The sequence below is a fragment of the Protopterus annectens genome, chromosome 7.part0, assembly GCF_019279795.1.
Source record: "Protopterus annectens isolate FY-2018-M chromosome 7.part0, PAN1.0, whole genome shotgun sequence".
In the NCBI taxonomy this organism is placed as follows: Eukaryota; Metazoa; Chordata; order Ceratodontiformes; family Protopteridae; genus Protopterus; species Protopterus annectens.
Genome location: NC_056739.1, coordinates 246,881,997 through 246,899,141, shown reverse-complemented (window position 1 = coordinate 246,899,141; position 17,145 = coordinate 246,881,997). Strand labels below are relative to the sequence as shown.

Below are 17,145 nucleotides of genomic sequence, written 5' to 3'. Positions count from 1 at the left end.
AACCAAGCCTTGATGGAATTGCTGCAAATCTACATGACAAACTCCACTCGCACAACCCACACACAAGGCCTTAACCTAGTCTGTAACATGAATGGAATGTGTTGCCAGGATAGCTTTGTGTCCCAAAATACCCAGCCGTCTGTGGAATAGACTCCCTCTCCATGTCAAGCAGAGTACCTCTCTAGCCCTGTTTAAGAGGAACCTGGATGACTGGATGGTAAACAGAACACAAAACCCTGGCATCCCACCTGTGTCCCTGCTGGACATGGGAAACAGGTGCTTACTTTGAAGGAACATGGGCAGAATTCTTGGCTAGGCTTATAACCGCCTCAGGCCAAATAGCCTGGTATCATCTTATGAACCTATGCACCTACTACCGTAGATGTTTGCTGTATTTATTTCAGATTGTCCTGCAATGCTGTCTTAACATATTCTCTGTGAGTCTGAAGTCTGTAGTCACTGTATTGATTGCATATTGTCTTGTTCCTTTATTAGTCATCATTAAATATAGTTGAACCTTGCAAATGCGTCTGGTCTGTATAGAGCTAAGTAAACTGTTAGAGTACTTGCATATGTATTTGGTGACACTGTATAGCCCACTCCAATAGCCTTGGTCTTGTTCACACTTACCATTTAGCTAATAGGCACATTACACAGTAGGATTCGTCACCCTTTGGTAAGGGCCTTACAGTAGCTGCTAAACATGTGGATTGTGGCAGTCAGAACCACCTGTGTGTCCAAAAGGGGTCCTAGCTTGTAAATGCGTGAGTGTGTGTGTGTGTGTGTGTGTGTGTGTGTGTGTGTGTGTGTGTGTGATTCATAAATCAAATCTGAAAGTGTGAGTGTCAGCTACATGGCCAGGGACACGATGCACTGGTCGGGCAGAGAGGGTGATGGATGTTCTGGCTTGGCCACTCTGCTGAGATGTTAAATGTATAGCTGTGCCAGTGAGGAGTCTTACTGGGGATCTAGAGAGAGAGGGAGAAACCAGCACCAGACTGTGATCTCTGTGTGCTCTGAAGAGTAATTGTACTTTACTGTATGTGTACTTGTCATGCTCCTATTGTGTATGTGCCTCACTGGTGGTATTGTTGAGTATTGAGGTTCCTTGATTTCTGGGCCAGTGCAGGAGCATCACACTGACAGTACGTAATGGTGGATTCAGCTGGAATATCACATTATGTACTATTATTGAGCCCCTGTCAGTCTGCCAATGTCATACAGGATTATTTCAGATTGTCCAGGTCTCCCTGACCATTCGTGACATACTCTGGCTAGGTCAATGTGCACTTCACACCTGTATATGATTGCCTGATACCTATGGCAAGCATAACTGGTAAGCCCCTGCAGCAGGATAGCAGGTTATTGGTAGTAGTAGTGGGAAGATGCTGGCTCTGGCTCAGCAGCAGTGCATACATACTGATAAATATGTAAGGGAATGGATACAGTACCAGATATTCATGTACCATTATTTTGTCCCCAGGAGTCTGGCATGTCACAGACACATCCCCCAAACTCTGTGGACAACCATCACATGTTGTCCAACTTGTGTGTAAATACACATGTCCGGCAGGGACGTCTACAACTATCAGGCACATGTACCTATTCTGCCAACATCTGGGTACTGCAGATATCAGACACCTTTGAGCAGGTCACCCTACACTATACCGCTCTCTGTTATTCTGTACCTCAGATGTTCCTGGAATGTCCACATGCACCTGTAGTACCATTCACCTATTTGCTGGATGTAGACTGGATGACCTGATACTGTATCGTTGCCCATACAGGACTCCCAGCAGTCGATGACAGCGATGTGTGTGGACTTATAACAACACAGTCTGTCACAGCAGTCAGCCATTAGTGGTAGTCCTTCTACCATCTCAGGTTACTAGGCTATGAGCCATGAGCAGCCATATGCTTAGGCCACAAATTAGCCCATGTGTATGCAAGGCAGCAGCTGATGTCCCCATCCAACAGGGACATGGATGGTATCCCAAGGGTGTATGTGCCGTTAACCATCCACTTCCCCAGGTTATGCCTGCAAAGGTGTTGGTAGCTACCCTGCCTGATATGGACATGGTGTTCATTCCTCTGCAGGGTGACTGTGTGTGACACATGTCAGTTGCCAACAAGGCTAGTCCAGGTCAATTACCCCAGCAGTCCCAGCAATGTGAAGACCATGATTTCCTTGCATACCACAGTGAGGTCACTCCTGCAGATTATGCATGACACCGGGGACAGGGTTGGCCTTATAGCCTATAGGTGTACAGTGGATGTTTGATGACCTGGTATTCCCTGGTGGAGAACCTCTGTGATGTCCCCAGCTGATGCATGTTCTGTTGGATGTGAGTGATGAATGGTGAATTATGCACATTAATGGTCCTCAGTGAGGGGACATGACACATCAGGATAAGGGGAGCAACGCATGCTGTAATGCTGGTATGTTCACAATACTCACACACATACTTTACTGATAGATGGCAGGGGTATAATGTGGGTGTTAGCGGTGAATAGTGCTAGCAAATGTGGATGTGCAGGGTCTGTACATAATGGTAGCCAATGTATGCAGTCCTGTGATGTGTTCTCCTGTTCATGTCTTTCAGGTGGGATGTATCGTAGATGTCACCCGCCATACACGGAGGACGAGACTGAGGTGATCTTGGATGCCCTGAGACTGGATCACAGGGTACTGCTAGGGAGGAGCCAGTAGCACATGCAGAAATGCAATGGCCTGTGGGCAGAACTGGTGTGGACCATCAACAAAATTGGACACCATGGCAGGAGCTATGACCAGGTCTGACACAGTGCCACATACATAATACACAACACACAGCAAAGGGCTGCAGCTGTGGCCAGAAACCATGCTGGCACTGGTGGAGGGTCTGCTATGGAAGCACTACTGACAGCCACAGAGGAGTTCCTTGCCAACCTTGGTGCAGCCACCGCCTCCCAGGAAAACATCACCACATATGTCATGGAGGTGTGTGGCACAGAGTCAAGAACAAAGGAGCATCCAGGTAAGGCCCCAGTGGTCATCACATCAATACTATAGCATTCATAGTGGCAGCCTTTGCATACCTGGATGCATATGTCAGGTCAAACTGCATTTGTGGGTGAGGTTTTATAATGCACACAAGTGCACACCTATTGTGAATGTCAGTAATTTGGGTAGTATCACAGCTTGTACTGTACATATTCATAAATGCACATATTATCCTGTACCAATGCCACATGTGTGTGTGCTGACAATACCACTCGCCCACAACTACATAGGTCCCTCTGGTCTGGCTGGGAAGCAGCAAGCTGAAGCCGGTGAGTGTGGAACTGTCTTGTTGTGGCTCACCAATAACCTAGGCATGTTAAGGGCAGGCACTTTTCCATGCACACAACTGTTACGCTTAGCCATATTGTAATATGTGCATGTTCACTTGTGGTGGGGTAACTGCAGTGCATCACATTGGTCATCACAGGAACCTATTCACAGGAACTGTAACATACTGGCACATATGTTTGTATAGCTGTTGCCACTGTGCTATACAGACATACATTAGTATTGTGTACACGGGTGCACTGTGTGTTAGGTGAAGGTCCATCACATACCACCACTCCTCACATATCTCAGAGAGTATAGTAGTAGTAACATTAACTGGATGCATCTTCATTGCATGTTGTTCAGGGCCTGTCCAGAGTGTGTTGTTGTGGTCTGATTGTGTGTCATGCATGTCAATATTCAGAAAGTGTGGTCTGTATAATAGCTTTGTGCCACCTCAGCTGTATATGTGTGTGTGTGTGTGTGTGTGTGTGTGTGTGTGTGTGTGTGTGTGTGTGTGTGTGTGTGTGTGTGTTTAGATCAGCAAACATTATAGTGGCGGTAGTAATTTACACATCTTGTCCCCTCAAAGGTGAACATGGGGGTTGGGGTCTCTCCCCCTCACAACCTGATGTTAGGGTCTTATCAGACTCTGATGATGATGGTGGTCATAGTGAGACACCAGTGGGGTTGTTGGGGGCTGAATCTGTGCCATTGGTTGATATCCCACTTTCACTCACAATGTCCCCGCACAGGGTCAGTATGCCCACACACATACCCTGTCCCTAACAGCCACAGATAATGGATGGTCAGAGGGTGGTGGCATCGGACAGGCTGTTGTGGTGACTATGGCAACTGTCAGAGAAGACACTAGCCATAGCCAGACAGCTGGCAAGGTCCCACACAGGCAGATTGACAGGGGGTGCTTGAAGGAGGATTGCTGCCCATCCAGCCCCTCTCAGAGGTGTCACAGCAGGTGTCACCTGACGCGTGTTTAGGTCCATCATGGAAGCACAGGCACATTCTGAACACTACACAAGATAGATGCTCAGGGTCATGAATGCAGCACTTCCTGCTATGCATGACAACCTCCACAACACTGGTGATGCCATACATCATTTTGTTGGTGTCATGGATAGATGGTGGGGTGAGACATTGTCAGTGGCTCAACTCTGCAATGTATGCTTGACCATATGGTGGGAGTAGGGTGTCAGACACATGGACGCAGGTCAGCAACAAGATCAGCTTAGAGCCCAGGTGTGCATGCACATTCACACTCCCATAGTGGCAGTACCACCAGCACTAATGAAGGGATGGTGCTATCCACACTGCAATGTAGCAGGCCATAGGCATGTGGTCCTGGCTGGTCCTGTCAAGAACACGGATCCAGCAGATAGCAGTCACCATCAGGGAGTAGTACCGCATCTGGCCTTGTGCCTGGTGGTGCCAGGGATACTACTGGCTGAACCAGTTCCCATGTCTGTGGCCAGAGATGGTGAGCTGTACATCCTGCCATGTACAGTCTATGGCTGTTCAACATACCCTTGTGTAGGGCAATCACATGGCTTGACTGTGTGCATACAAAGACTCACACATCATTATCACAGGCAGATCACCACCAGACACACACAACTTCTCTCCATGGCCCAGTTGACCATCACACCCCAGACACACACACACACACACACACACACACACACACACACACACACACACACACACACACACACACATGGTGTCAACTGTATGGCCTGGCCTAGGCCTCTGGCAATCCCACACCACACCCTGTGCATATGATAATACCTGTGCCACATCCCTGTTATCCATACCATCGATGCAGGGACTTGCTAATATAGGTCTGATGCACAGGGTGAATATAGTACAGTGTAGTAATGTTATGCTGTGTAAGGTGCTATCTGCTGGCAATTGTCATGGGTACACATAGAAGTGTATGTACCTTTCTGCCATGATGCATTATTGCTGTTAGTACTGCTGACTGACTGTTGTCTCATGTACCTTATTCTCTTTCTGTTCCAGGTGTCTGTATGTGTAAAACCTGCAGGCCTGATGACATTACCACACCTGAGTATGGCAGAGTGGAAACACCAGTGAACTTTTCATCACCAAAGTACGGCTGTATATGTACACGTTTACCAGGAATGTATGCGTGCAACAGTGTGTGAGTGACAATGGGGGCAGACAGTGTGACCTTGCATACATACCCCCTTGACACAGCCAGCTAGCCTTCATACACGTCACCTGGGTGTTCTGTACAACCGCAGGTTCATAGATACAGATGAGGTTACTAGAGTACTGGCCATGGGTCCCTCACAAGTCTAGCCATTACATTATCCCCAACAGAATCAGCCATCAGCACCTGTCTCCACTGCCATTGCTGAACACTGTTAGAACCCCAGGGACACATTTTTTTTCTTTCCCATCCACTCAACCTTGATGCAGTTGATGAGGGTATGCATGGTAGTGCGTTTGACATGTTTGGGTAGTGTATTCCTGACAGAGGGAAGCCCCTGGTAGCCAAACCTGACTCACCAGCATGTGTGTCTGCTATCTCATATGTGAGTCAGGCTTCCCATGCTGATAATGCACATGGAGTCATGCTCTTGTACAAGAGGCAGCTGTTGAAGAGCTGAGCATAACATTACCATCTAGGCATGCCACAGGCATCTGTGGACAACCTGACTGGTATCCATTGGGCCAGTACTGATTACAGGCTGTCTGCATGAAACAGGTGTTGAGGGATATGACTGACCTTTGTGGGTGTTAACATAGCTTTACAGATTCTGCAGATGTCTGCATAGGTGCATAGCAGACTGCCCATGCTGCTAATGTATTGTTTTACTGACTGAGGACTATTCAGAGGTAATGTCCACCTTTTGGCTAGATATGGTCCCTTCACCTATGTGGTGAGCCACATACAGGCAGTTCCTGATGACTGCCAATACTTGTCTGAATGCAACTATGTTGCCATCCTGGGTATCCAGGCCTGTCATTGCAGTCTGTGTGTTAATGGGGTTGGTGCTGATGTGGGACATAGGAGGACATGTACTTGCTGTATGGCATGCTGACACTGTTGTCTGAATAAAGCTTGAGGCTAGGACCTTGAGAGCATTCCATACTCACTATATGGCTCATTGCAGTGTGACAACAGCAGTTTGTGGCTCACTGACAGACTGCAAAATACTTACAGTTCATACAGCCTTAGGCTGTACCTACATATGTGGGTGGACTCAATTAGCAATCATGCCTATATACTTGTGGGTTATTGGTGGCACCAGGTAGTCACAGGGCCTTCACATGTCCACATATTGCACACACATAGATGACATAGAATGGCTTTGTGACCTTATCAAATGTGGAGTGTGGGACATAGCTTGCAGTAACATGACAGTTGGCAAGACATACCATGCCCACAGCAAGTGCAACACACAGGACTTCAACTGGTTTGCTATCATGACACCTTCTTTGTGTGACATTACCTTAGCTTACATTATTTGTCATAACATTGAGTTTTTTCTGCTGTGCAATAACTGCTCTATGCAATTAGTACAGGGCTGCATGACATTTTTGCTGTCCTACACTATTGGGACCTCTTTACTGTTTCAGTTGTTGTCACAGGTCACACCTTGTCAAACATGGACTACAACCTGCAGGGTGGTACAGATGGTGGCCATACCTGTGATCTCTGCATATGTCTGCAGATTGTCCTGATGTCTAACACATACTTTCTTTCCATCTGTCATAAAATTGTGGTTTTCTTCCAAACTGTTGGAAAATCATGACAGACTAACATTGCAGATTAATGACAGATATTGTAATGTAATGACACATACACTTTGGAAAGAGCATTCAAATGCACAACCTGTTCTGATATCTACTTTCTGTGGATGTCACAGCAATATTTGAAGGTTGTGCTCAATGTTTGTTGTTTGCCCCATTTTTCCGTATGGATTTAACCAGATGTCTTTCTGTGTAGGGTTGAGAGGTATTCTGGTGGCCATAACACAGATAGACTGCTGCAAGGGGATGTATGTATGTATACACACACACACACACACACACACACACACACACACACACACACACACACACACACACACACACACACACACACACACACACACACACACACACTCATGACCTGCCCTTGCTGATAGCAGACCCTCAACCTGCCTAGTTGTACAAACGATACTGCTGTATACATAACAGAAAGACCACAGAGCTACTATACTGTTGCAGTGTCTACCACTACTATTCAAGTGGGTGACAATTGCTGGAGCTGTTAGGATTGCCAGTAGTGGGTTCACAGGCCCTTAACATGGTATAGCCATATGAAACACAGACACATGTCTACGTGGGGACATGCATTGAAACGCACATGCGCACAAAGTTGACACTTTTCCTATTAGATAACCTACCTCTCTAGTTATGTACAATACAGACTGATGGGACTATTTCATGTGCCACAGTGCCATTGTGTTAGAAAATGTGTAACTGTGCTTGTAAGGCAGATGCCATCAACCAGCTCTTTAAAGAAATGCCATGGGGAGGGGTTCAAAAGGCCTTAAAATGGTATAACCAACACGCGCAATGGTGACTGGAGATATGCTTCACACACAAATACACACAGTAGTATAGTTGTCAGTACTGAAATTAGAATCCCTACTTATCTAGCTATTTGTACTATAGTGTTACACAATTATTGCACTCACCACAGATCTTATAGGGCTGAAGAGTGTCCAAAGGTACTTCTAAGGTGAATAACAATAAGGTGAATGACATCAGCGGGCCTTGTAAGGTAGGGCAATGGGAAGTATACTAGATGGAGCAGGCCTCAAAATGGTATAACCAACACACACACCGAGGATATGGTTCTCACCCACGCACACTCAGTATCACAGTTATCAGTACTGAGATTAGAACCCATACCTATCTAGTTATTTGTATTATAGTGTTATGCAGTTATCACATGCATCATGGAACTTATAGGGCTGAAGAGTGCGATTAGAACCCCTACCTATCCAGTTATTTGTACTATAGTGTTACATCACGGAGCTTATAGGGCTGAAGAGTGTCCAAAGGTACTTCTAAGGTGAATGACATCAGCAGATCTTGTAAAGTACAGAAATGGGAAGTGTACTGGGTGAGAAAGGCCTCACAATACTTTAACATACAAACACACACACACACACACACACACACACACACACACACACACACACACACACACACACACACACACACACACACACACACACACACACACACACACACACACACACACACACACACACACACACACACACAAAGACAGGTGAGATTATGTGAGACTACAACCCCTACCTCACTACTATTACACAATGGAGTTCACTTTCATGCTGGCATATGCCACTGGTTACAACTGGTATGCAACTGTCTTCAGCAGGACATCACTCTATGCCTTTCAAGGTTTCTCTGTCTATGACTCATTCTCTGCCTGTGTCTCCCTCTCTCTCTCTCTGTCTCTCTATCACTGTCTGTCTCTCTTTTCCCCATGTCTATGTGTGTGTATGCTTGAAATATTTTTATATGTTGTCCATATATATGTTTGTGTATCATACTCAACATATGCAGATATAGCACATGTGGATCACCTACAGATAGCTGAGGGTAATCCTGTATGATGGGTGTGAGTAGAGACAGTTAAGGTGTACATAGCTGTCTGTATGCAAAGACATACATGCAGAATACAGTTGTATAGTCTGATGTGGGTTTAGACATGGGCTGTAATTCTCTAAGTGTAGGAGTATGCCCAGTATGACCTTTTATAGTAAGAGTGGGACTCCATTCCAGAGGTAGCTGTACTCTGGTCTGGGATTTTTTGTGCTACAGCCATACCTCTCAACCTGTTAGTGCAAGAAATGTGAGGATAGACTGCCAAAATGTGGGGACAATGGCCCAAACATATGGAGATATTTCAAATATTGATCTTATAAACTTAGAAAGTTGCTAGAGTAACAGAGTTTGTTTTAGCAGACATTTTCTGACATGTATGACATTTGACACTGAAATGTATATGTCATTACTTACTGACAGAAATCCTCAAATCAACACAGTGATTTACCAGAGAATGACAAGATTTATGATGAACAGACCAAAAATATAATCCAAACTATAGACATTTGCACCAAATCTGGCCAGTTGAGAGATGTGCCTACAGCCAATTGGCTGATGAAGCTGTGTAAAAAAACAAGCACCTCAGTGATATACTGGTTAGGGATCTCCTGGTTGTGTGGTATCCTTCTTAACTGGAAATTCATATCCTGGTGTGTGTGCATTATAATGAGCAGAGATTTCCATAATATGTGTGGTATATTCTACATAGCACTGTGATTTCCTGGTATGCCAGTGTCAGAGCAGTATAGAGTAATGTGGTGAACCACTGACAGACATTTGTTTATAGGTTCATAGGTTCATAGGAGGTTACTAGGTTAATGGCCCTGAAGCCCTTATAACTCTAGCAGATGAGAGTGTAGCCCATGTTAAGACATGTCAACACCCAGTGCCCCTGTCCGGCAGGGACACAGGTGGAATCACAGGACTGTATTCTCTGTTTCCCATGCAGTTATCCAAGGTGCATTTCACAAGGGGTATTGAGGTACTTGGCTTGATGTGGACAGGGAGTATATTCCACAGATAGGGAAGTGTGTAGGACATGTATCGGCTACACCAAGTCCTATTGATATCACAGACCAGGTTGATGCTGCACCTACAGGTTGCTGGAATGGGGCTTGACTTCCAGATAAGTAGCAGTTCCATCAATGCAGGGTCTGGATTGCTTTGTATGCCAGGGAAAGGTCATCTATGAGGAGTCTGTATGGAACTGAGTAGAGGGACAGTGCTTTTAGCCTATCTGTGTGGGGTAAGTGTTTGAGGGCCTGGATTCTCCTAGTATGGAACCTCTGTGGTCTCTCCAGCTGCTGCATTTGCTTTGTGAGGTACATGCTGAAGAGGGCATTGTACACAATAATTGGCATTATAAGGGTTGAATACATGGATCTTATGATCTCTTTGTCCCTGGATGAGATACCCTTACTATTGATTTAGCCCATCTAGAAAGCTTTCCATACAATTGAAGCAACATGGTGCTCAGAAGTCAGGTTGCTATCAACCTAGGTGACCAAATGCCTCACTATTGATTGTGTATGTAGGACATTGTTGTTAATGTGATAATATGTGGGGATGTCAGTCTCCCAGAAATGGATGATGTTGTATTTTCTGACATTCAGCTTGAGGCCATGTTTCTGGCATCAGTCATTTGTTTTGGTGAGACCCTCTTGGAGGACATCCACATTATTTTTGGAACTGATGACTGTTCCCAGCTTGCAGCCATCTGCAAACTTGGTCAGCCATAGGCCAGTATTTTGGCCTGCACCTCAGTGAAGTATATACTGTATAACAGAGGCCCCAAGACCGATCCCTGGGGTATGTCACTCATTACAGGTGTACTGCTTAATTTGGCTATCCTTATTATGACTAGCTGAGTTCTGTCAATGAGCCAGTTTGCTGATCATCTGATAACATATGGATTGATGCCTAGTTGACAGAGTTTATCTACTATGGCCAAGTGTGGAATAGTATGTAAGGCTTTGACCAAGTCAAGGTAAGCTGTGTGTACTGACTTTCCCTCATCCAGTGTCTTGGTGGTCTCAAAGAAGTCAACCAGGTTCAACAGGCAAGATCTGCCCCTGATGAATCCAAACTGGGTGAAGTCAAGTGCTTGGAGATTGCCTATGTCCTTGTTTATGATGTGCATAATAATATGCTCCATGGACTTACAGATCAGACTTGTCAAGTTAATGGAGTGATAATTTCCAGGTTCAGTAGTGGCACTACCTTTGTGCAAAGGGATGACAATGGCAGTTATCCACTCTGCTGGAATGAGGTCTGTACTTCGGCTATGGGTGAGTAGGTTGCTCAATGACAAGGTTACTTGTTGCTGGAGATGTTGCAGAATACAGCCTGGGATACTAACAGGTCACATGGCAGTTGTGTTGTTTGGCTTGGATAGGGACTTTAACACTTGATCTATGGAGATGTGAGGTGTGGGGCAAGTATCGGGGATGTGGGATGTGCCTTTGGGTGGGGACAGGGGGTGATGTTTGAGCTGAACCTATCTGCTAGCAGATTGGCTAAGTCAACAGGATCAGTGTAAGTGGCACTGTTAAGATGTAATTCAGAACAAACCTGGCCTTAGGGATGGAGGTTTCTGACATAAATGAAAAAGGCTTTGTGGTTAGCCTTTGTTTCAGAGGCTAATTTTGATTCATAATTGGCTTTGGAGGATTTCACTAGTGATCTACTTTGCCTGTCGAGGTTAAGGAGGGAGTTTTTCCAGTTGGAAATGTATACCTTTTTACCCTTGTAGAACAGTTTCTTCTTTTTGTTGTAAAGCCTGTAGATAGAGAATGTCCACCACATAGGTTTGTGTTTCCTTGAGAAGCAGGTTTTAGTTCTGTTGGCTATGGCTGCGTCTATGCAGTTGCACAGGTAGTTGTATACTGCACTGGCATACTGTTCATCATATTTGTCTGCATCCTCGGGGGGCAGTGGTGTATAGCTACTGATACCCTTCCTTAGAAGGTTGTGGTCAGTTTTTGAGGTGTAGAGGTCAGATAAACAGAACCTGTTTAGCAGGTTATCCATCATTGCACCCCTACATCTGCTGTGGTCCTCAGAGAGTTTGTCTTGCAATGTTATTATAAGGCTGCATGTCAGCCATAGCTGTCAAACCATCACAGACTGACATCTGGACTGGCCCATATATAACAGTCAGACACAGGCCCACACATGGGGACAGAGTGTTAATATTGCTCTGCCAAATGTATACAGTTTGGAGAATGGTTTGGTATTAGTTTGCTTTTTCTTATGGATATGACATTTGCTTCTCCACTGTCTGCAATTGATGTTTTCACATCAAAATGTATTGTTTTGCAAGTAATTTGGCAGGCAAATGCAAAGCTATGACAACCAGAACAGACATATGATGCATACTTGTAGTCCTTCTGTGACACCCTGTCATTCCTGGGGTATGGCTGGTGGCCAGTGACTTGTTGTCAGTACAGACACAGTAAAGAGGCAGACATTTATAACCCAGCACTACAGTGACTTTCAGAAACCTGCTGTACTACTAGGGACTGTGTAGGTTACTCCAAGCTATGCAATGTCCAGATGTGTGGCCTCCTGTCCTTGAATTGTCCAGCTTTCCTGCAGTAATGGATATTGACTTCTGGATGGTGTGTACTACTCCTACTGTAGGTGTAGCTGGCATGCAACATAGTTCGCATGGAGAGTCTGGAAACATGGACCCTGTCAACCACAGTACTGTACTTAGATCACTAAGCCACAACAGCTAACAGGAAGTGCTGCCTACTTCCTGACAGTATCAACCATGCATTTGTATAGCTCATTGACCCCCTGCATATTGTGGACATGCTACAAGTTAGCAAGTTGATTGGAACAGACCTGGGAATGAGTGCTCTGCTACCATTACCCTACAAACCTAAATGTTCCTGCATATCTATGGGAAGACAGGTGTGTTGGGGGAGGGGGGCATACCTCTCAACTGTACATATTTCCACAGACTGTCCAGATGTTTGCTTTACATTTTGGTTCCATTTAGCATAGTATTATACTTGTTTTGGAGAATAATGGCTTATCAGTAGTTACTGAAGGTTAGACAGTTATGACAGACATTTGAATTTCAGACTTCTTACCCTTCGGAGACTTAAGGCAATTGCTAGACTTGCTGTAATCTCAGTGTGTAAGTTTGTAAGTAGACTTTCATCATTGTCCACATTTGTGGGCCTTTGCCACACATTTCTTTCTGGGTTTGTACAGCTGACTTGCTGTGTGAGGCTGAGAGGTGTGTATGGGACTCCAACATTGACATCCATGCATGTGACCTATGACCCCACTGTTTGTTAGTCCCCACAACATATACTGCAGTGAGTTTTGTCACCTAGAGGACTGTTGCATATTCTGGGTAATCCAGCATTTGACAGACATTTCCTGTTGTTCCACATAGCTGTCAGTTGTCTGCTGCTATCTTGGTAGGCAACCCCATTCCCTTGTGTACATGCAGTGATACCATAAATATACTACTACAACATAATACACCATTAATTTGTTGTTAAGAAGAGTGATTTACCTTGTGCCTGTGGCAGTTGTGAGGACAGTGCTTGAGGGCTAACTCTGTTGGATGCATGCAGTACACAGCCTATACATGGTAAGGTACAGGTAGTGTGATGTATGTGGCATCCTTTTTACTATGTGTGCAAGTCAGAGAGAGAGGTGTCAGTCCTTGGGTCACTAGGATGTCAGTGTATGTTCCATGTGTTGCCTCTTTGCCAAGGTCAAGGTGTACTGGGCAATCCTATGTCTCCTATAGGGAAATGATAAGGGGGTTCCTCCTCTGAGTCCCCCTGTGCCTGTGGGGACCTTGGCAATGGTGAGGTGCTTTGTGTCCCTTCCCTGTGATGTTCCTGAGACAGCTGTCTCTGCAGGAACATATTGTGTAGCATGGCAGATACTATGAACATGTATGCACATGTGGCTGGGGAGTACTGCAGGGCTCCACCAGATATGTCAAGACAGTGGAACCATAACTTGCCCAGCCCAAACATACACTCTACAATGTTTCTAGTTTGTGCATGTGCCTCATTATGGCATTCTTCAGTGTGTGTGTGTGTGTGTGTGTGTGTGTGTGTGTGTGTGTGTGTGTGTGTGTGTGTGTGTGTGTGTGCGCGTGTGCGTGTGTGCGTGTGCGTGTGCGTGTGTGTGTGTGTGTACATTTCTGATGGGTGTCATCATCCATAGTTTCAGTGAGTAGCCAGCATCCCCCATGAGATGTCTGTATGGTTTGTCCCTCCTGGCAAATCCCTGGTATAGCTGTGAGGCATGCGAGATGTGGGAGTTGTGATAACTGCCAGAGCTGCCAGCAAACACATTGATGATAATGCTCTGGGCATTGCACATGACCTGACAGTTGATGGAGTGATAGCACTTGCAGTTGATGTAGACTCTACCCTCTTCATTGGGTGGTGCTTTGATGTGGACATGGGTGCAGTCTATGGCACCCAGTACCTCTGGGTAGTTTGCTACATGTTGGAAGAGACGCATATTGCTGGTCCTCTCCTCAGGGGTGCTGGGGAAATAAATGTGGTCACTGGCATGTCTTAGCATGACATCCAGGAACTGGTGGAGTACACTGGATGCAGATGCCTGTGAGACCTCCATGATGTCCTCAGTAGGTCTTTGGAATGTACCTGTAGCTAGTATTTTTAAGGCTACACATACCTTTGATTCCACTGGGATGAGTTCCCCTCTGGTGGCTCTGGGTCTGAGCTGAGGGTGGCAGAGCTCAGTGAGTTTCTGCAATATGTCCCTGTCCACTCTGCAGTGCTCTACTATCTCCAACTCATGTAGCCCCTGAAAGGCTACCCTGGGTCTGGACACAATTCTCCTCCTCAGTCTGGGCCTGTTGTCATCATCATCTTCATCACTGCCCTCAGTCTGTAGCAAGTAGAGATGTAGCAAAGCAGCAGCAACCCCTATCATTTTGTCAGTTGAAATTCCCAAGTGTGTACTCCAAGGGTGCTGATTATGTGGAAAAATCAGATTGAAGGATGTTTGCATACTTTATACTGGTATGCTGCAGATGCTGCCTGTGTGATTGGCTGACTATGATACATTTCACCTGTGGGGGAGTGGCCAAGATGCCAGACTGCTAGCAGCATTGAACATTAGCTCTGCATTTAACATTTTTATTCTGACAGGAAATTTAATCTAATTTTTGGAAATACTAATCCAAAAGTTTATCAGAGGATTTGTGAATACATTTCACCTGCCAACTACATTATTGAGGGGTTTGAATGGGTTACTGTGAGTGGCAGAGGCCTTATTAGTCATTTATAGTTGATTGCCTTTTGTCTACAATTTCCTTTTATTTTATTTTTTTCACATTTCCTCCAGTTTAGGCCTTTTAAAGTGTTGCAGCTAATGTGAACATTGTTGAATAGAAAGAGTCCTCCCCGGACATGAACACACTCAGCATTTCTGAAACCAGATAAGCATAGCTAAGCAGCCTTAGACACAGACCCTTGCTTAGCTGTTCTTAGCTAGTTTCAGAAATGCTGAGCAGTGCTTAGCGGTGTGCAAATCTGCTTAGCTGGGCTGAATGCTGCTTAGAATTAAACTTCTTAGCAATGTTCAAACCAGCTAAGCAAAGCTAAGGACTGCTGAACATTGCTTAGTTTTCATTTAAAAAAATAATGAATTGGACACTAATTACTCATTACTGACATATTCTTAAGTGTATATATTTTACTTTACGTGACATCCCCCTATGTGCTTTCATTAAATTACCTTGGGGTATGACTGTACTGTATGGGACACTTGTGTTTACATGGAGGATTTCACATCATATATCCACTGACAGTGGAAATTTGGGCCAACTACACTACACTGGTTAACAAATATCAATTACTACATCATTAAAAATAAAAATAAAATCATTTAATAATGTTTTCCCATGTAAAAGCTGACTTGCCTGCCTTGGTATTCAAACCATGCACTTACTGCACGCAAAGCTGGAACTCTAACCACTCAGCTATCTTACTGGTGAAGATTTCGGCTATACATTTCTCTATAGCTCTCAGCCCTGAAACTAGTAGCTTATTGGCCGTTTTGGGTCAATTCCTATCTCTTTCAGTTTCCTGCTTTAAAACCCGCATTTGCGCGGTTTTGCACCAGTATACAACTCCGCGGAGCTCCTCATGGTGTCCTGCAGAGTGATACAGGCATCAGAGAGACCCAAGAGAGACCTTTCCAGATTTAAGTATTTTTTCTCTGTTTTTTTGCTCTGACTGCCTTTTCCTGCCTAAAAAGCGAATTTCCAATTGATTTGTGCTTTAAAAAGTTTAAATTGCATTTGCCTTCTGCTTTTTACAGTTTTTGCACTTATACCAATTTAAGTTGTTTTTGTATTGTATAACTGTTGTAGGATACACACTAAAGAACACTAGCCTGTTTATAGCATTTACAGTGTTTTCTGTGTGTTTTTCTGCTGTTTCCTGAAAATATATATATATATATATATATATATATATATATATATATATATTCTCTTTTCCCACCTTTGCTGAACTAGATTAATCCAGAATTCAGGTTTTGCTGAATTCTGGACTGTGGTATAGTTTCCTGTGTTGCCCATATCCTTACTTGCATGGGAGGAAGCTTCTCTGTTCACCATTGAGAGTGGGGAGCTTTGAGTAGCCTATCTGTCCCTGAAGGAGTGGTCTCAGCCCTGAAACTAGTAGCTTATTGGCCGTTTTGGGTCAATTCCTATCTCTTTCAGTTTCCCTGCTTTAGAACCCGCATTTGCACAGTTTTGCATGATTTTGCGCATAGTGCAGCATCGGGCAGTGCCGCTTAAATGGGTTTAAACTATTCCCAGCTCCACAAAGTCTGCTCTCCACTTTTTCCCTTAGAACTGTTCTAAATCTCAAAGTAAGTACTCTATTTTCATTCTAAAGCCCTGCAGTTGCTTGTATAAGTAATCTTATAAGTAAGCTCTAATAAACTAAAACACTACACCCTCTTATACTCCCTTTAAGTACTTGGCTCCCTATTGGTCCTTTTTGATCAGTCAAAAAGTAGTTCCTTATACTATTCTGGCATGTCCAAAAGTCGGTTTCGGGTTTACTCTCCAGTCCAGCTGGTGAATCTGGGAATCTTGAGGCAATGTTACAACTGCCTTATGTACACAGACTACCCTC

At 44.7% G+C, this 17,145-nt stretch overlaps 1 protein-coding gene across 1 annotated transcript in view; it reads left to right on the top strand.

Moving 5' to 3' along the window:
* The first annotated feature begins 2,887 nt into the window (after positions 1 to 2,887).
* The window catches only part of LOC122805935 (extracellular calcium-sensing receptor-like), a 173,594-nt gene continuing 159,336 nt past the window's right edge, over positions 2,888 to 17,145 (top strand). The window contains exons 1-2 of the mRNA XM_044076179.1: positions 2,888 to 3,017; positions 5,348 to 5,471. Coding sequence (XP_043932114.1) covers positions 2,888 to 3,017; positions 5,348 to 5,471 — 254 coding nt within the window. The remainder of the gene's footprint in view (positions 3,018 to 5,347; positions 5,472 to 17,145) is intronic.